Source organism: Tamandua tetradactyla, chromosome 6 (assembly GCF_023851605.1).
Source record: "Tamandua tetradactyla isolate mTamTet1 chromosome 6, mTamTet1.pri, whole genome shotgun sequence".
Taxonomy (NCBI): domain Eukaryota; kingdom Metazoa; phylum Chordata; class Mammalia; order Pilosa; family Myrmecophagidae; genus Tamandua; species Tamandua tetradactyla.
Window position 1 is genome coordinate 25,636,547 of NC_135332.1, and position 12,203 is coordinate 25,648,749.

At 57.1% G+C, this 12,203-nt stretch overlaps 1 protein-coding gene across 1 annotated transcript; it reads left to right on the forward strand.

The window, feature by feature from the left end:
- The first annotated feature begins 8,811 nt into the window (after positions 1-8,811).
- Positions 8,812-11,675, forward strand: KRT19 (keratin 19). The gene is made up of 6 exons (XM_077164427.1): positions 8,812-9,288; positions 10,050-10,132; positions 10,345-10,501; positions 10,788-10,949; positions 11,065-11,190; positions 11,303-11,675. The coding sequence occupies exons 1-6, from the start codon at positions 8,872-8,874 to the stop codon at positions 11,555-11,557; spliced, it is 1,200 nt and encodes a 399-aa protein (XP_077020542.1). The 5' UTR covers positions 8,812-8,871; the 3' UTR covers positions 11,558-11,675.
- Positions 11,676-12,203: the final 528 nt, after the last annotated feature.

Genomic DNA, 12,203 nt, shown 5'->3' on the forward strand with positions numbered 1-12,203 from the left:
GGCAGGTGAGAACTCTGCCTGCTGAGCCCCCGTGGTCTGTCATGTAAATTATACACCCCCTTACTTAGGGACCATCTGCACAAGGCGCTCAGGGTACTTTCTCACCCATTTCTCCATTCAAGGAACACGTAATCATCTCTTCCTCCTGTGGTTTGGTACTAGGTGCTGGGAGACAGAAGTAAATAAAACCCTTTCCTGATTCTAAAGAGGTTGATAGTCTGGTAGGGGGAAGAGTCTTATAGAAAGATTGACATCTGGTTAAATATGGCACATTGAATACCCACATTAATTTTCACTCCTTCTTAAAACCCTGCTAAAATGACATGGAATATTTAAAGAGGATAAAAGAAGCAGCAAGGGAAGATAAGAAATGCCAAAGAAAATTTAAAGCTTGAAAATGGTAAATAGCACAGTAAGTGGTAAATAACACGAGGAAACTGAAACCTAGGATTTGGGTAAGGAGAGGGACAGAGGAGGGGAGAGAAGGAAGCCAATGAAAAGTGAGCAGAATCTCAACCCCAAATGCAGAAAAGCTCAGGAATTGGAAGCACCGGGTACCTTGAGAGAAGAAATGGAAGATGGGACTATGAGCAGGGAGCAGCTGAGGGCAGAGAAGAAATGGGACAAAGAAGTGGGCTTGTCTGCAGCCCGACCTCAGCCTGGCCCCAGAGGGAGCTCTGGGGCATCAGTGGTCCTAGGAGCTTGTTCCATCCTGAGGAAAGGGGGCGGGCCTTCTATGCCCTGCTCCTGTCAGCCTTGGGCTGCTGGTGTGGAAAATGGGGGCCATGGGGACGGAGCAGAATCTCCCAAGGGTTTCTGGTTGGGCGGGTCTACTGAGGGCAATTCCCAGAAGGGTGCAGCTGGGGGATGGACAACTGACACCAGCAGCATCTGCTACAGAAGCTCCTTCTAAGGAAAAGGAAAAGGAGAAATCAGAGAGAGCTGAGCTCAGCAGAAGAGAGTTCTGGGATGGATTAGGGATGTCTGCCTTGGACACTCGCGGGGGCCAGACGGTCTAGCTGTCTTCCTAGATATAAATTTTTCTTTCAGTGAGGTCTATAAAGGATATTATGGAAACACAAATGAAGGAGTACTTCACTCTACCTGAGATCATCAAGAGATGTTTCTTAGAGGACATGACCTCTGAGATGGTAAGGGAGGTGCGAGGTAGTAAGGGATGTGAAAGACAAGAGCCTGTGTATCAAGAACTGCAGGGAAGACAGCTCTGCAAAGAGGAAAGGACTGTAATTAGGAAGGGCTGCAAGGAGACAGGAGGTGGAACCAGGCCCAAGTAAAGGGATTTCGTCTTGAAAAGGAGATGGCTACGTTCTTCTCAGACCAGGGGAATGGAGGTGAGGGAGAGGCCAGAGTAAGTGAGTTTGTATCTGAGCCTCACACTGGCCCTCCAGGCCTAGTGGGGTGAGGGTCACTGACCCACTTGAGGAAACGAGTTCAGAGGGTTAAACCCCGAGGGGAAGAGCCAGGTGCTCTGAGTTCCTAATGTAAGCCTTTGATAGCTCATTTGCAGAAATCACTCAGACATGGGGGCTAGCTGGGCTCTGAGGCCCCCTGGCTCCTGCTCACGTCACTCCCAAACCCCCTTCCCTCCCTAAACCCAGGCCTTCATCAGAACAACTTCTCACTTGTCCCTGTGGCTTCCATTGGGAGCAGGAAGCCTCCCCAGAAACAGCTGGGCACCTGCCCTTCTCCGTCCCACCGGGACACCAGGGCACTGGCGTGGAGCACAAGGGAGCCAGGCTGCAAGAGGCAAAAGGCCCGGTTCTAGATCTAGGTTCTCCTCCGAGCAGGCTGCAGCTGGTCCGTGCAGTGCCTTTGCACAGATGTAAAATGGCATCCCTTCCCTCTGGGGCCCACTGGCTCATGCCAGCACACTCAGCTTGGTGAGTGGCAGGTGGACTGGACTTCAGACCCACTTGATCTCTCTCCTGGGTACCTGTGTGCAGTAAACCATCAAGCATGGCAGCCCCATCTCTGTGCAATCTTGGTTTATGATGCTACTTCCTAGAGCCTCAGTTTCCCATCTGCAAAGTGGGGAGAATTCTACCCACTTGGTGGTGTGCTGCCAAAGATAAGAGGAGACAATAAGGTAGGGCTGCTCGGTCAGCCCACAGGCCTTCATTCACCTAAGGGCACGGGGCATCTGCTGTGGGCGCGCCCGGTCCATCCTGGAGTCTCAAATGAGCAAGAGCTCGGGCCCCCATCACACACTCAGATGCCTCAGGGCTTTGGGGGAGCCCCACTCTTGCCCAAAGTGGGAAGAACCAAATCCACTGGTCTAAAGAGCCTGCAGGCCGGGCAGGCAGGAAAGCAAATGGCCATGCATAGCCAGCACAGGCCTCTGCTTGGTTCAGGTGGATGGCATCACCCGGACCCAAGGCCATGGGAATAGTGATGTCCCCACAGACCAGGTCTGGCCCCTCCTGCGGCAGCTCACCCCTGTCACCTCCCTCAAGTGGGAACCCACCAAAGGCGGACCCAGCCGGCTGGCTGGGGCAGGATGGCCCCTGCTGTTCCTCTTGGAGTCCTCAGGGGAGGAAAAACCAGCCTAACTGGAACCAGGGCCAATGCATGGGGGGAGGGGGCGGGAGGGAGTCCTGGAGGGGGACTGTCCTCATCCAGGCCGGTGGGGGAAGCGGGAAAGCCAGCTCCTGCCTCCCCCAGGTGCCACATTCCACACCCCAGCTCCCTCTGTCCGCCCCTCCCAGGAGGTGGTCTACGTGAGAGAGCTCAGCTCCTCGGGCTTCAGGGAGGGGCCTCCCCACCCAGCCAGGGAGTCTCTGTTGGGCCCCTGTTGGGAACCCCATCCCCTGCCCCGAGTGAGGGAGAGCCAGACACTGGACAGAAAGAAAGAAAATGCCCCAGAACCTGCCCTGGTTTGCTAGAGCCCATGAGAGGTGGCCTGGGTGACCCTCTGCTCCCTTTCTAGCCAGCTAACTTCCCTCCCGTTGGGGCCCTCACAGGGACAGAGATTCTGGGCTCAAGATCCCTTCATTTCAGACTTATCTGGGTTAATTCCTGGGTGACCACTTTGGAGCTCCCACCCCTGCCTGGGGAGGCTCCTGCCCAGGATTGTTAACTGCCTTCCCCTAAATCAAGCCCTGCTCCCGGGCACTCAGGCACTACCTCTGGGAACCAGAGCCAGAAGGTGACACAGCAACGAGGGCGGCCAGCGCTGCATTCTTGCCCTCTAGGAGGGGACTGGCCATCCCTCAGGCCTGAACTGTCCCCCCAACACACACACACCTCACCACCACTACCCTTTACCTGGATACCAGTAACTCCCGTTCCTTTCAGCGCTTAACTTGGGCATCACCTCCTCTGGGAAGTCCGCCCTGATCCACTCAGGCTGGGTCAGTTCCTCCCCCCCCCCACCTTCCATGGCTCCCACTGCCCCCCACCCCCACTCACCCATCACGCATTCTTTTGAACTTTGGGAAGGAGGGAAGGAACTGAGCCCTGTTTACCACTAGCTAGCCCAGGACTGACTCACCAGTGAATGTTTAATGATTATTTGCAGAAAAAAAAAAAAAAGAAAAAAGAAAAGAGGAAACGAGAGAGACTCCCTTTCTTGTCATTCAACAAATAATTATAGGCCACCTCTCTGTGCTGGGCACTTTCTAGACAGTCCAAGCAATCCCTGGCCTCTTGGGGCTTTCATTTTGTGGGGTACAATGGAGAACAGCAAAGCGTGAAAGGGGGTGGCCACTAGCCAGGAGAGGCTGTTGGAGGATGGTCAGGGGAGGCCTCTCTGAGGAGGGAATGTATGAGCAGAGACCTGAATCAGGTAAGGAACGAGACTTCAGATATCTGGGGAAAGAGCATTCCAGGCAGGGCCCAGCAAGTGCAAAATAATGAGGTGGGTGTGTTCAAGGAGCCCTAAGGAGGCCCTGTGGTCAGGGTGGTCAGGGCTGTTAGGAGTAAGGCAGGGAGTGTGCACCAAGGAGGCGGGGCTGCAACACCTGGGGTTCTGCAGCTTATTTAGGAGTTGGGTTTTATTCTGATAGCAATGGGGCTTTCTGCAGAGAAGCGGTGGGATCTGTCTGGCTGCTTTCTGGGGAATACTCTGGGGGCAGGGAAGAAGCAGTATGGCTCATAGGAGGCAGGAGATGCCAGGGCCCGATCTGGGTGGACACCAGAGGACCTGGTAGGAAGCGGCCTGACGTGGGGTAGATTTTGAAGGCAGAGCCAACGGGTCAAGCTACTAGATAACGTGGAGCCCACGGGAAGGAGAGGAATCTAGGCTTGTGCCTGGCACCTGCTCTCCAAGCAGGACCTGGCCTGGGCCTGAGCCTCACCCTGCTGCTCTCCAGCCCCCGGGGCCTCCCCGGGTCTGCGTTGGAAGGAGTCCCTGCACCCGAGCACCCCTGTGCCCTAAATCTGTGTCTTCAGGGGCGACCAAGGCTTTGGCCACCCAGGCTCTGCCCTCACAGTGCCCACAGTTAGGGGTGGACAGGAGGGAGGTGACTTCTGAGCAGATGCTGCCTTGTCCATATTTCCAACAGAGCAACCATGAATGCGAATCACTTCCATATTCGGAGGTGGGGAAGTGTTTACATGTCTTCAGTTCAGATCTGTCCCAGGCTCTGCTGCTTCAAGCTGGCAAAGCGGGCAATGCAGACTTGGGAGAAGAGCGGTCAGGGCCGTGGAGAGAATGGCTTGGGCACAACAAAGATTGGCTAAGGAGGCTGAATTTTCGGAAAAGCAGCTTCCTCTCAAGGGAGAGGAGGGGTTAGGGTTAGGGGTGAAGATGGACACACTTTTAGGAGCAGCTGGAAGGAGCTACCGAGCTGCTATGAAGACAGAATTCTGAGCCCAGCCCTTCTGACTCCTCCCAGCTCCTGCCGGTTACAAGAAAAACACTCTTGAGGCAGAAGCCACTGGGAACCCCGAAATGAGGTGGGCTGCCAGGGCCTAGAGTGCCCTGGGCCTGGGAAGGGAAGGTGCTCTTTGTCCAGAGGAAAAGCAGCTAAGGCCCAACCCTCCACCCAGGGGCCCAGTATACTGAAGGGCATTTGGTCCGGGGAGAGCCTGCAGGGAAAGTACACACACCCCACCCCAAATACACATACGCACACACACACACACACTGAAGTAACAGCAAGGCCTCGCAGGCTCCTGTGGGCACCCCACTTCCATGTCCAATGCCAGCCCCACCACTCACCAGGGCGGCCGGAGCACCAGCCGAAGCCCACCAGCCGTGCCACCCCTGGGGAGGGACGGAGAGGCAGCCGCAGGGTCCCCGCTGTGCCAGGACGCATTCCCTGCCCCTCCCCAGCTCTGCCCCTGCAGTGGGATGTGCTGGAGACGGGGAGGGGGGCACTTCCACTACAGGCCTGGCCTGGGGTCAGGGTGGGAGCCATGGGGTGAGAACAGACACCAAGGACAGCAGGCATCGCTCAGCTCAGTCCCCTCCCGGCTAAGCTCCGGACATGCACAGACCAAACAAACACCTTCAAACAGAGCTGTGTCTGGGGTTTCAGAAGGAAGGGTTTGAGCTCAAGGATGGGGAGGGAAGCAGCACATCAATCTCTTATTAGCATAACCAGAGGGGGAAGGGGGCCTCTGAGTCCCCCTAATGCAAGGATGCCAGCCTCAGACCGCTTCTCCTCCTTTGGAGAATCCCTGCGCTCATATTTGAGTGTGTACCTTTGCTCTGCATGAAAGTTTTGAGCTTTACGTGCTGACCAGTCCTCGAGTTCTTTCCTGGGGCTGAGTCAAGGAACCCTTACGGCACCAGCCCTTGGCTGAAGCCTCGATTTCTCCGAGAACTCCTGCGGCTGACCAGCTTCACTTGGACTCGGTTGTTTTTTCCTACAGTACGGGGGTTACTGAGAGGTGTTATCAGAGAAAGGATTCCATGCTCCAGTACATTTGGGAAATGCTGGTTAAACAAAGTTAAATAATAATAACAATAGTTAATTTTACTTGAGTGCTTACTATTTGCCAGGCACGGTGCAAACTCCTTATAAAGACCATCTCACTTAATTCTTAAAAACACCCCATGAAATAGGTATCACCATCATCTCCTCCTCCTCCTCCTCTTCCTCCTCCTCCTCCTCATCCCTATTCTGCAAAGGAGGGACTGAGTTTTCCAGGCCTTTGGTACCAGGCACTATGTCTCCAAAAGGAGCCAGAGCAAGTGGCATGTCTGAACTGGGCGTCTGGGGGTGAGGGTGTACAGAACCGAGCTGGTGGAACGCTGGGCGTGGAATCCTCTGGTGTGCTAACACTCCCTCCCACCACTTCCGACTCTGTGTGCCCCTGGGACCCTCAGCTGGGCGTAGAGGGCTTTGGAAGGGAGCTCCTCAAATCAGGATCTACTCTCAGGAGGCCACAGGCAGACTGGAGACCCCTTTGTTTACTAAATGAGATCAGCAATTTGACCTCTCAATCCCCTCTCTGGGGAGGGCAGCCTGTAGGGACAGACTGTTCTGGGTTGTTAATAAATCAAAGAAATGATCAAAAGCGCCAAAGCCCAGAGTGGAAGGTGCTAGGCACTTCCTGGCTCCTGGCCCGGCCCTGTTTCTGGCTGGAGTCCCTGGAATGGGAGATTCTCCCTGCTCTGGAGCTGACTGCCACTGGGGTTGGCATAGGATTCGGGGGATGTGCAGATGTGTACTGTTTTAGGGGTGGGACTTCCTTGGAACGGACAGCAGACTTTGTCACACTCAGGATTCCAGGCCATGAGGCAGAGGGTCAAGAGGCTGGAAGCCAGAATCTGACAGTCCGGGCTGTGGACTTCTGGCATTGCCCTTGAGCCTCTATTTCCTCATTTGTAAAATGGGAATAAGAATACCTTTTCCACTGGGCTGCACTGAGGATCCAGAAACTTCTGAAAAGGTGCTTTTAAATGGTACTACCCTACTGTCAATTGTCCTTATGGCCCTGGAGTGGGGGCTGGGACACTAAATACCTCAAATTTAGGGAGCTCAGAACTCCTAAATCTTTTGGGGTAGAACTGTTGGTCCTATTGTTTGTCTCCTAATATGAAGTCCCTTCTCTGACCCTCCTATCTGGCCAGAAAAACAGAGAAGGCGCTGGGGCCGGGCGTGCTTACCAACCGCCACGCGAATCTCCACCCCACCCCCACCCCCACCAGGAGCAGCTTCCTCCTCCTGGCCACACAAGGACAGTGACTCGTAAGGAGAGTGACTCGGGTCTGACCAGCCGTGGCTGCTACCACCTTCTACAACTTTGGTGAAGGCCCGGCTGCCCGCTGCTTTTGTGGCCCACTTTGGGTCCTGCCTTCTTCCTGCTTTGGGCTCCCCAGACCTCCCTGCCACCTCCCTGCAGCTGGATCACCGGTTTAAAGGGCCAAGCCTGGTCTTCCTGAGTGGGGAAGAGCTGCTTCTGGTGGGTTAGGGATGCGTGTGTGTGGGGGGGTTCCTTCCCCTGTTCCCTGATAAGTTGGCGGCTAGCAGTCTGTTTGCTGGGGACTTAGGTTTCAGAGGCAGGGAATGCGTCTTCATTTAGCCATAGGTGACCCAGGAGGGACCACGCAAAGAGGAAGGCTGAGACGAGACAACCCTCTTTTCATTTATGTCCTCACAGCAGGGAACAGGGCTTCCGTCCTGAGGGTGGGTGACGGCTCTGACGTAGGACCGGAAGGAACCATGTGGGCACTTCCACGATGAGGACAGTGGGCATAGGGTTTGGGGCGAGGGCGTTTCAGGCCACTGGCCCTCGGAAGGGATTCGGAGAGGTGGGTGGGGTTGCTGAACTGGAGGAAAAGCAGGGCAGGGGGCTCTGCAGGTGGCAGAGGGGCGCAGGGGTCTGGCCTCTCCTCTCCACCTTGTCCCTAACTCAGTCTTCCCAGCCTTGGGAGGTGGATCCTGATATAGGCACAGGACTCAGCTCTGCTGTCCCCGAGGTGCTCACATGGAGGGCAGGTCTTTGGGTGGAGCTGCTAAATGCCTCATGGGCAAGTTATTTGAGGCCTCTGGCTGAGATTCCTCATCGTAGGAATGTCCGTGCAGCTCCACCAAGGTGTGTGAATTGAATGCATGCTCTGGGGGCAGGAGGGTTGAGGCTTGTCCCCGCTGCTGTCTGTCGGGGTGAGGAGGTGAGGATCCCAGGGTCACCCCCCGCATTCTGTCCGGCTGGAGTTTGGGGCTGTGAAGGGGCTGTTTCCAGTCCAGCTGCCAGAACCGCTCCCAGCCCACTCTCACCTTGGGGCATTGTACACCCAGAGCAGGGTGGGGCGGCTTTGCCAGGAGGCTTGGGAGCAGTGCAGCTCTGGGAACCCCTCCACCTCCACCTCCACCCAGCTTGGAAACTGTGCTTGGTCAGAGCAGACTGATGGGGGAGTCAGGATGAGGGTGATTCCCCCGTGCCTACAATTCCGAAGGGGGTGGAGGACTCTGGTCCCTTGCACCCTGTCGGGGTCGGGAGGTGTGGATTATGATCACAGGAAGGGGGCTCACAACAGGATTCCAGAGTGGGGGTGGGGCCGAGTGTGTGATCACTGGGGGGGCAGGGGCTGCTGTCCTCTGGGACACACTGTAATTCCTGCGGGTGTATGTGTGTGTGCTGTTTCAAACTCTGGGCGATCATAAAGTGGGTTAGAATGTGATTCCTGGGCGCAGTGGTGGTCGGCAAACGTGGGTCATTGGGGGTGGAGAACCAGAAGGACTGTGATGGGCGCTGACCAATGGGGATAGTGCCCGTATTTGCACTCCCGAGTCTGTAAATTCCTCGAGGCTCAGATTTCCACCCCTGACACCATTCCCCTCCCCCGCGCCGTGCACCCCTCCCCCCGCCGCCCGGGGATAAAAGGCTCCAGGTGAGGGCTCCCGCCACTCCCACCGCCGCAGCTCCTCGGTCCAGGGTGTCCGCGTCCCCTGCCTCGCCATGACTTCCTACAGCTATCGCCGGTCCTCGTCCACCTCGTCCTTCGGGGGCCTGGGCAGCGGCTCCGTGCGCTTCGGGGCGGGAGGCCCCTTCCGCGCGCCCAGCATCCACGGGGGCTCGGGCGGCCGCGGCGTGTCCGTGTCCTCCGCCCGCTTCGTGACCTCGTCCTCCGGGGGCTTCAGCGGCGGCTACGCGGGCGCGCTGGCCGGGCCCGATGGGCTGCTGGCGGGCAACGAGAAGACCACCATGCAGAACCTCAACGACCGCCTGGCCTCCTACCTGGACAAGGTGCGCGCCCTGGAGGAGGCCAACGGCGAGCTGGAGGTGAAGATCCGCGACTGGTACCAGAGGCAGGGGCCCGGGCCCTCGCGGGACCACAGCCACTACTACAAGACCATCGAGGAGCTGCGGGACAAGGTGAGCTGCTCCCGGGCCGCAGGAAGGGCACCTGCCGCGGCGAGGAGGGCGGCGGCCGGGGAGAGCCAGCCCCGCGGGCCGGGCGAGACCTGGGCCAGGCCGGCGGGCGCCTCCTGCTGGCGGGGGGCGGGAGGGAGCCCTTTAGGGCGTGGGAGGGCCTGCTGGGTGGGGCGGAGAGAAAAGCGGGTGGAAGCCAGAGGGCAGGGCCCGGGAGGCCTGGGGTGGAGGTGGGGGTGGGGAGGTGGGTGGGGGTGGGTGGTGGCGGGGGTGGGGTGGGGTGGGGTGGGGAGGTGGATGGAGGTGGGTGGTGGCGGGGGGGTGGGTGGGGTGGACAGCCAAAGACCTACTTGCTGCTTCTCTTTGTTCCTTGCCCCCCCCACCTCACTGGGCCACAGGTTACTAGAAGCTGCCTCCCTTAAGGCCATTTGGTATCTCACTCAGTATGGGGCTCACAGAGTTTCTCCCAGGCTTACCTTCCTGACCCCCCTCCCCCAGCCCCGGGGGTCTCTAACCTCTCAGCCAGTCTCAGCCCTCTCAGCAGTGCTTTCTTCTGCTCCACCTCCTGCTCCAGCTCCTGGAAATGGACTGATTCCAAGGCCTCCCAGGCAGCAGGACAGTGCGCAGCTAGCTTATGGGCAGCTGGGGCTTTGGTCTCCAGGAAATGGGGCCTTCCTCATTTGCTCCCCTCTCTCTGGGGAGAAGGTGGTTGGGTAGTGCCTGTGTGCTGAACTGGGGCCAACCTTTTGCCTTCCGCCTTCCAGATTCTTGGTGCCACCATCGAGAACTCCAAGATTGTCTTGCAGATCGACAATGCCCGTCTGGCTGCAGATGACTTCCGGAGCAAGTGAGTGACTTTGCCCTGGGGGCTGCAGGAGGACATGGCAGGGGGAGGGCCAGTCCCAGACCTTTATGGGGCTCAGTGCAAGGGCTTGGCACTCACTGCCCCAGCTGGCCTACAGAAAACCCCTCCGTAGATGCCGGAACTCTGGAGAGGTGGGTAAAGCCTTGAAGTGGTAGAAGACTCTGTGGCCTGACTGCAACTATTTTCTTTACAAGGTTTGAGACGGAGCAGGCTCTGCGCTTGAGCGTGGAGGCCGACATCAATGGCCTGCGCAGAGTGCTGGACGAGCTGACCCTGGCCAGGGCTGACCTGGAGATGCAGATTGAAGGCCTGAAGGAGGAGCTGGCCTACCTCAAGAAGAACCACGAGGAGGTGGGTTTCCAGCTGGGCCTTCCTTTCATCCCTCCCAGCTTCTCAGGGCTGAGGAGATTTTTCTGTCCTACGGCTGTACTGGTTGCTCTGTGTCTGCACCCTGGCCGTGGGTGTGGAGCACGGCTCCCAGGTTCTGACAGGGGACCGTGGTGACCCCATCTATCCCACAGTGCCTGGACCTGAGAACCAGCCCCTTTCGATCCGAGGGATGGGGTGGGGGGGGCTGCCCCTCCCTAGGCTTGGTGGCTCTGGGCCCTGACATGCTTGTTTCTGTGTGTCTTTCCAGGAAATCAGCACCCTGAGAGGCCAGGTGGGTGGCCAGGTCAGTGTGGAGGTGGATTCCACTCCTGGCGTTGACCTAGCCAAGATTCTGAGTGACATGAGAAGCCAGTATGAGGCCATGGCTGAGAAGTACCAGAAGGATGCTGAAGCCTGGTTCACCAATCGGGTATGGAGGGGAAGTGGGCACCCTTTTGGGGAGGTGGCAAGGGGAGAGGGCTGATGCTCTCCAGCCACGAGTTGTGCCTCAGTGCTTATCCCCTCCTCCTCCTCTCTTGGTGAAGACTGAGACCCTGAACCAGGAGGTGGCCAGCCACACGGAGCAGCTCCAGGTGAACAAGACGGAGGTCACTGACCTGCGGCGCACGCTCCAGGGTCTCGAGATTGAGCTGCAGTCACAGTACAACATGGTAGGAGGCCCTCTGTGTTGCACACTTGTGGCCTTGGGCAGCCTGGTGCTTGGCTGGGGCCCCTGGGAACCTGGCTTTACTGAGCCGCGGCCTTCCCTCTTCCTGCCCACAGAAAGCTGCCCTGGAAGGCACGCTGGCAGAAACCGAGGCCCGCTTTGGGGCTCAGCTGGCACACCTCCAGGCGCTGATCAGCAGCATCGAGGCCCAGCTGAGCGACGTGCGAGCTGACACCGAACGGCAGAACCAGGAGTACCAGCAGCTCATGGGCATCAAACTGCGGCTGGAGCAGGAGATTGCCACCTACCGCAGCCTGCTCGAGGGCCAGGACGCCCACTACAACGACCTGCCCGCCTCCAAGGCCCTCTGAGTCGTGGCAGCCTCCTGGGGGCCCACCCACAGAGGGATTGGGCTCGAGGCACAGAAGGCGAGGGGACCCTTACCCCCATCTCCTCCCCAGACCTGCCAATAAAGCTTTTATGACCCAAGGGAAGGAGGATATTTGGTTTGTTATCTGGATTCCTGGGGTGGGGATGGGCCAGGCCCTCTTCAGGTTTTGTTTGGACCCAAAGTCCAACACTGTTGATTTGGGTGACTTTCCTAACCCAGAAAAGGGCAGGGAAGGCACTCACATACAACAGCTGTTGAGATAATTCCTATTCCTACAGCAGTCCTGGGAAATAAGCAGTATTCTCGTTTTATAGAGGAGTATAAACTAAGGCGTGGAGAGATGAAATGGTTTGTCATATATCTATTCTAACACATGGCAAAGGTAGGATTTAAAATGGTGGTTTTGCTTCCAGGTTTAGTTTTCTTTCTGTTGGACTCCCTTAGGGTTTGGTATATGCTGGTGTGAAATGAACGTTTATTGAACACCTACTCTGTGCCCTTTAATCAAAGCACCCTGATAGGTAGTTATTAGGAATTGCATCTTATAGATCAGGAATGAGTTCAGAGAGGTTGAATAACTTGTTCAAGGTAACACAGTGACTCCATTGAAGAGCCAGGAGAAGAAT

Coding starts and splice junctions, on each gene's coding strand:
- KRT19 (XM_077164427.1), top strand. CDS start 8,872: ATGACTTCCTACAGCTATCGCCGGTCCTCGTCCACCTCGTCCTTCGGG. Junction 9,289..10,049: donor TCGAGGAGCTGCGGGACAAG/GTGAGCTGCTCC, acceptor TCCGCCTTCCAG/ATTCTTGGTGCCACCATCGA. Junction 10,950..11,064: donor AAGCCTGGTTCACCAATCGG/GTATGGAGGGGA, acceptor CTCTTGGTGAAG/ACTGAGACCCTGAACCAGGA.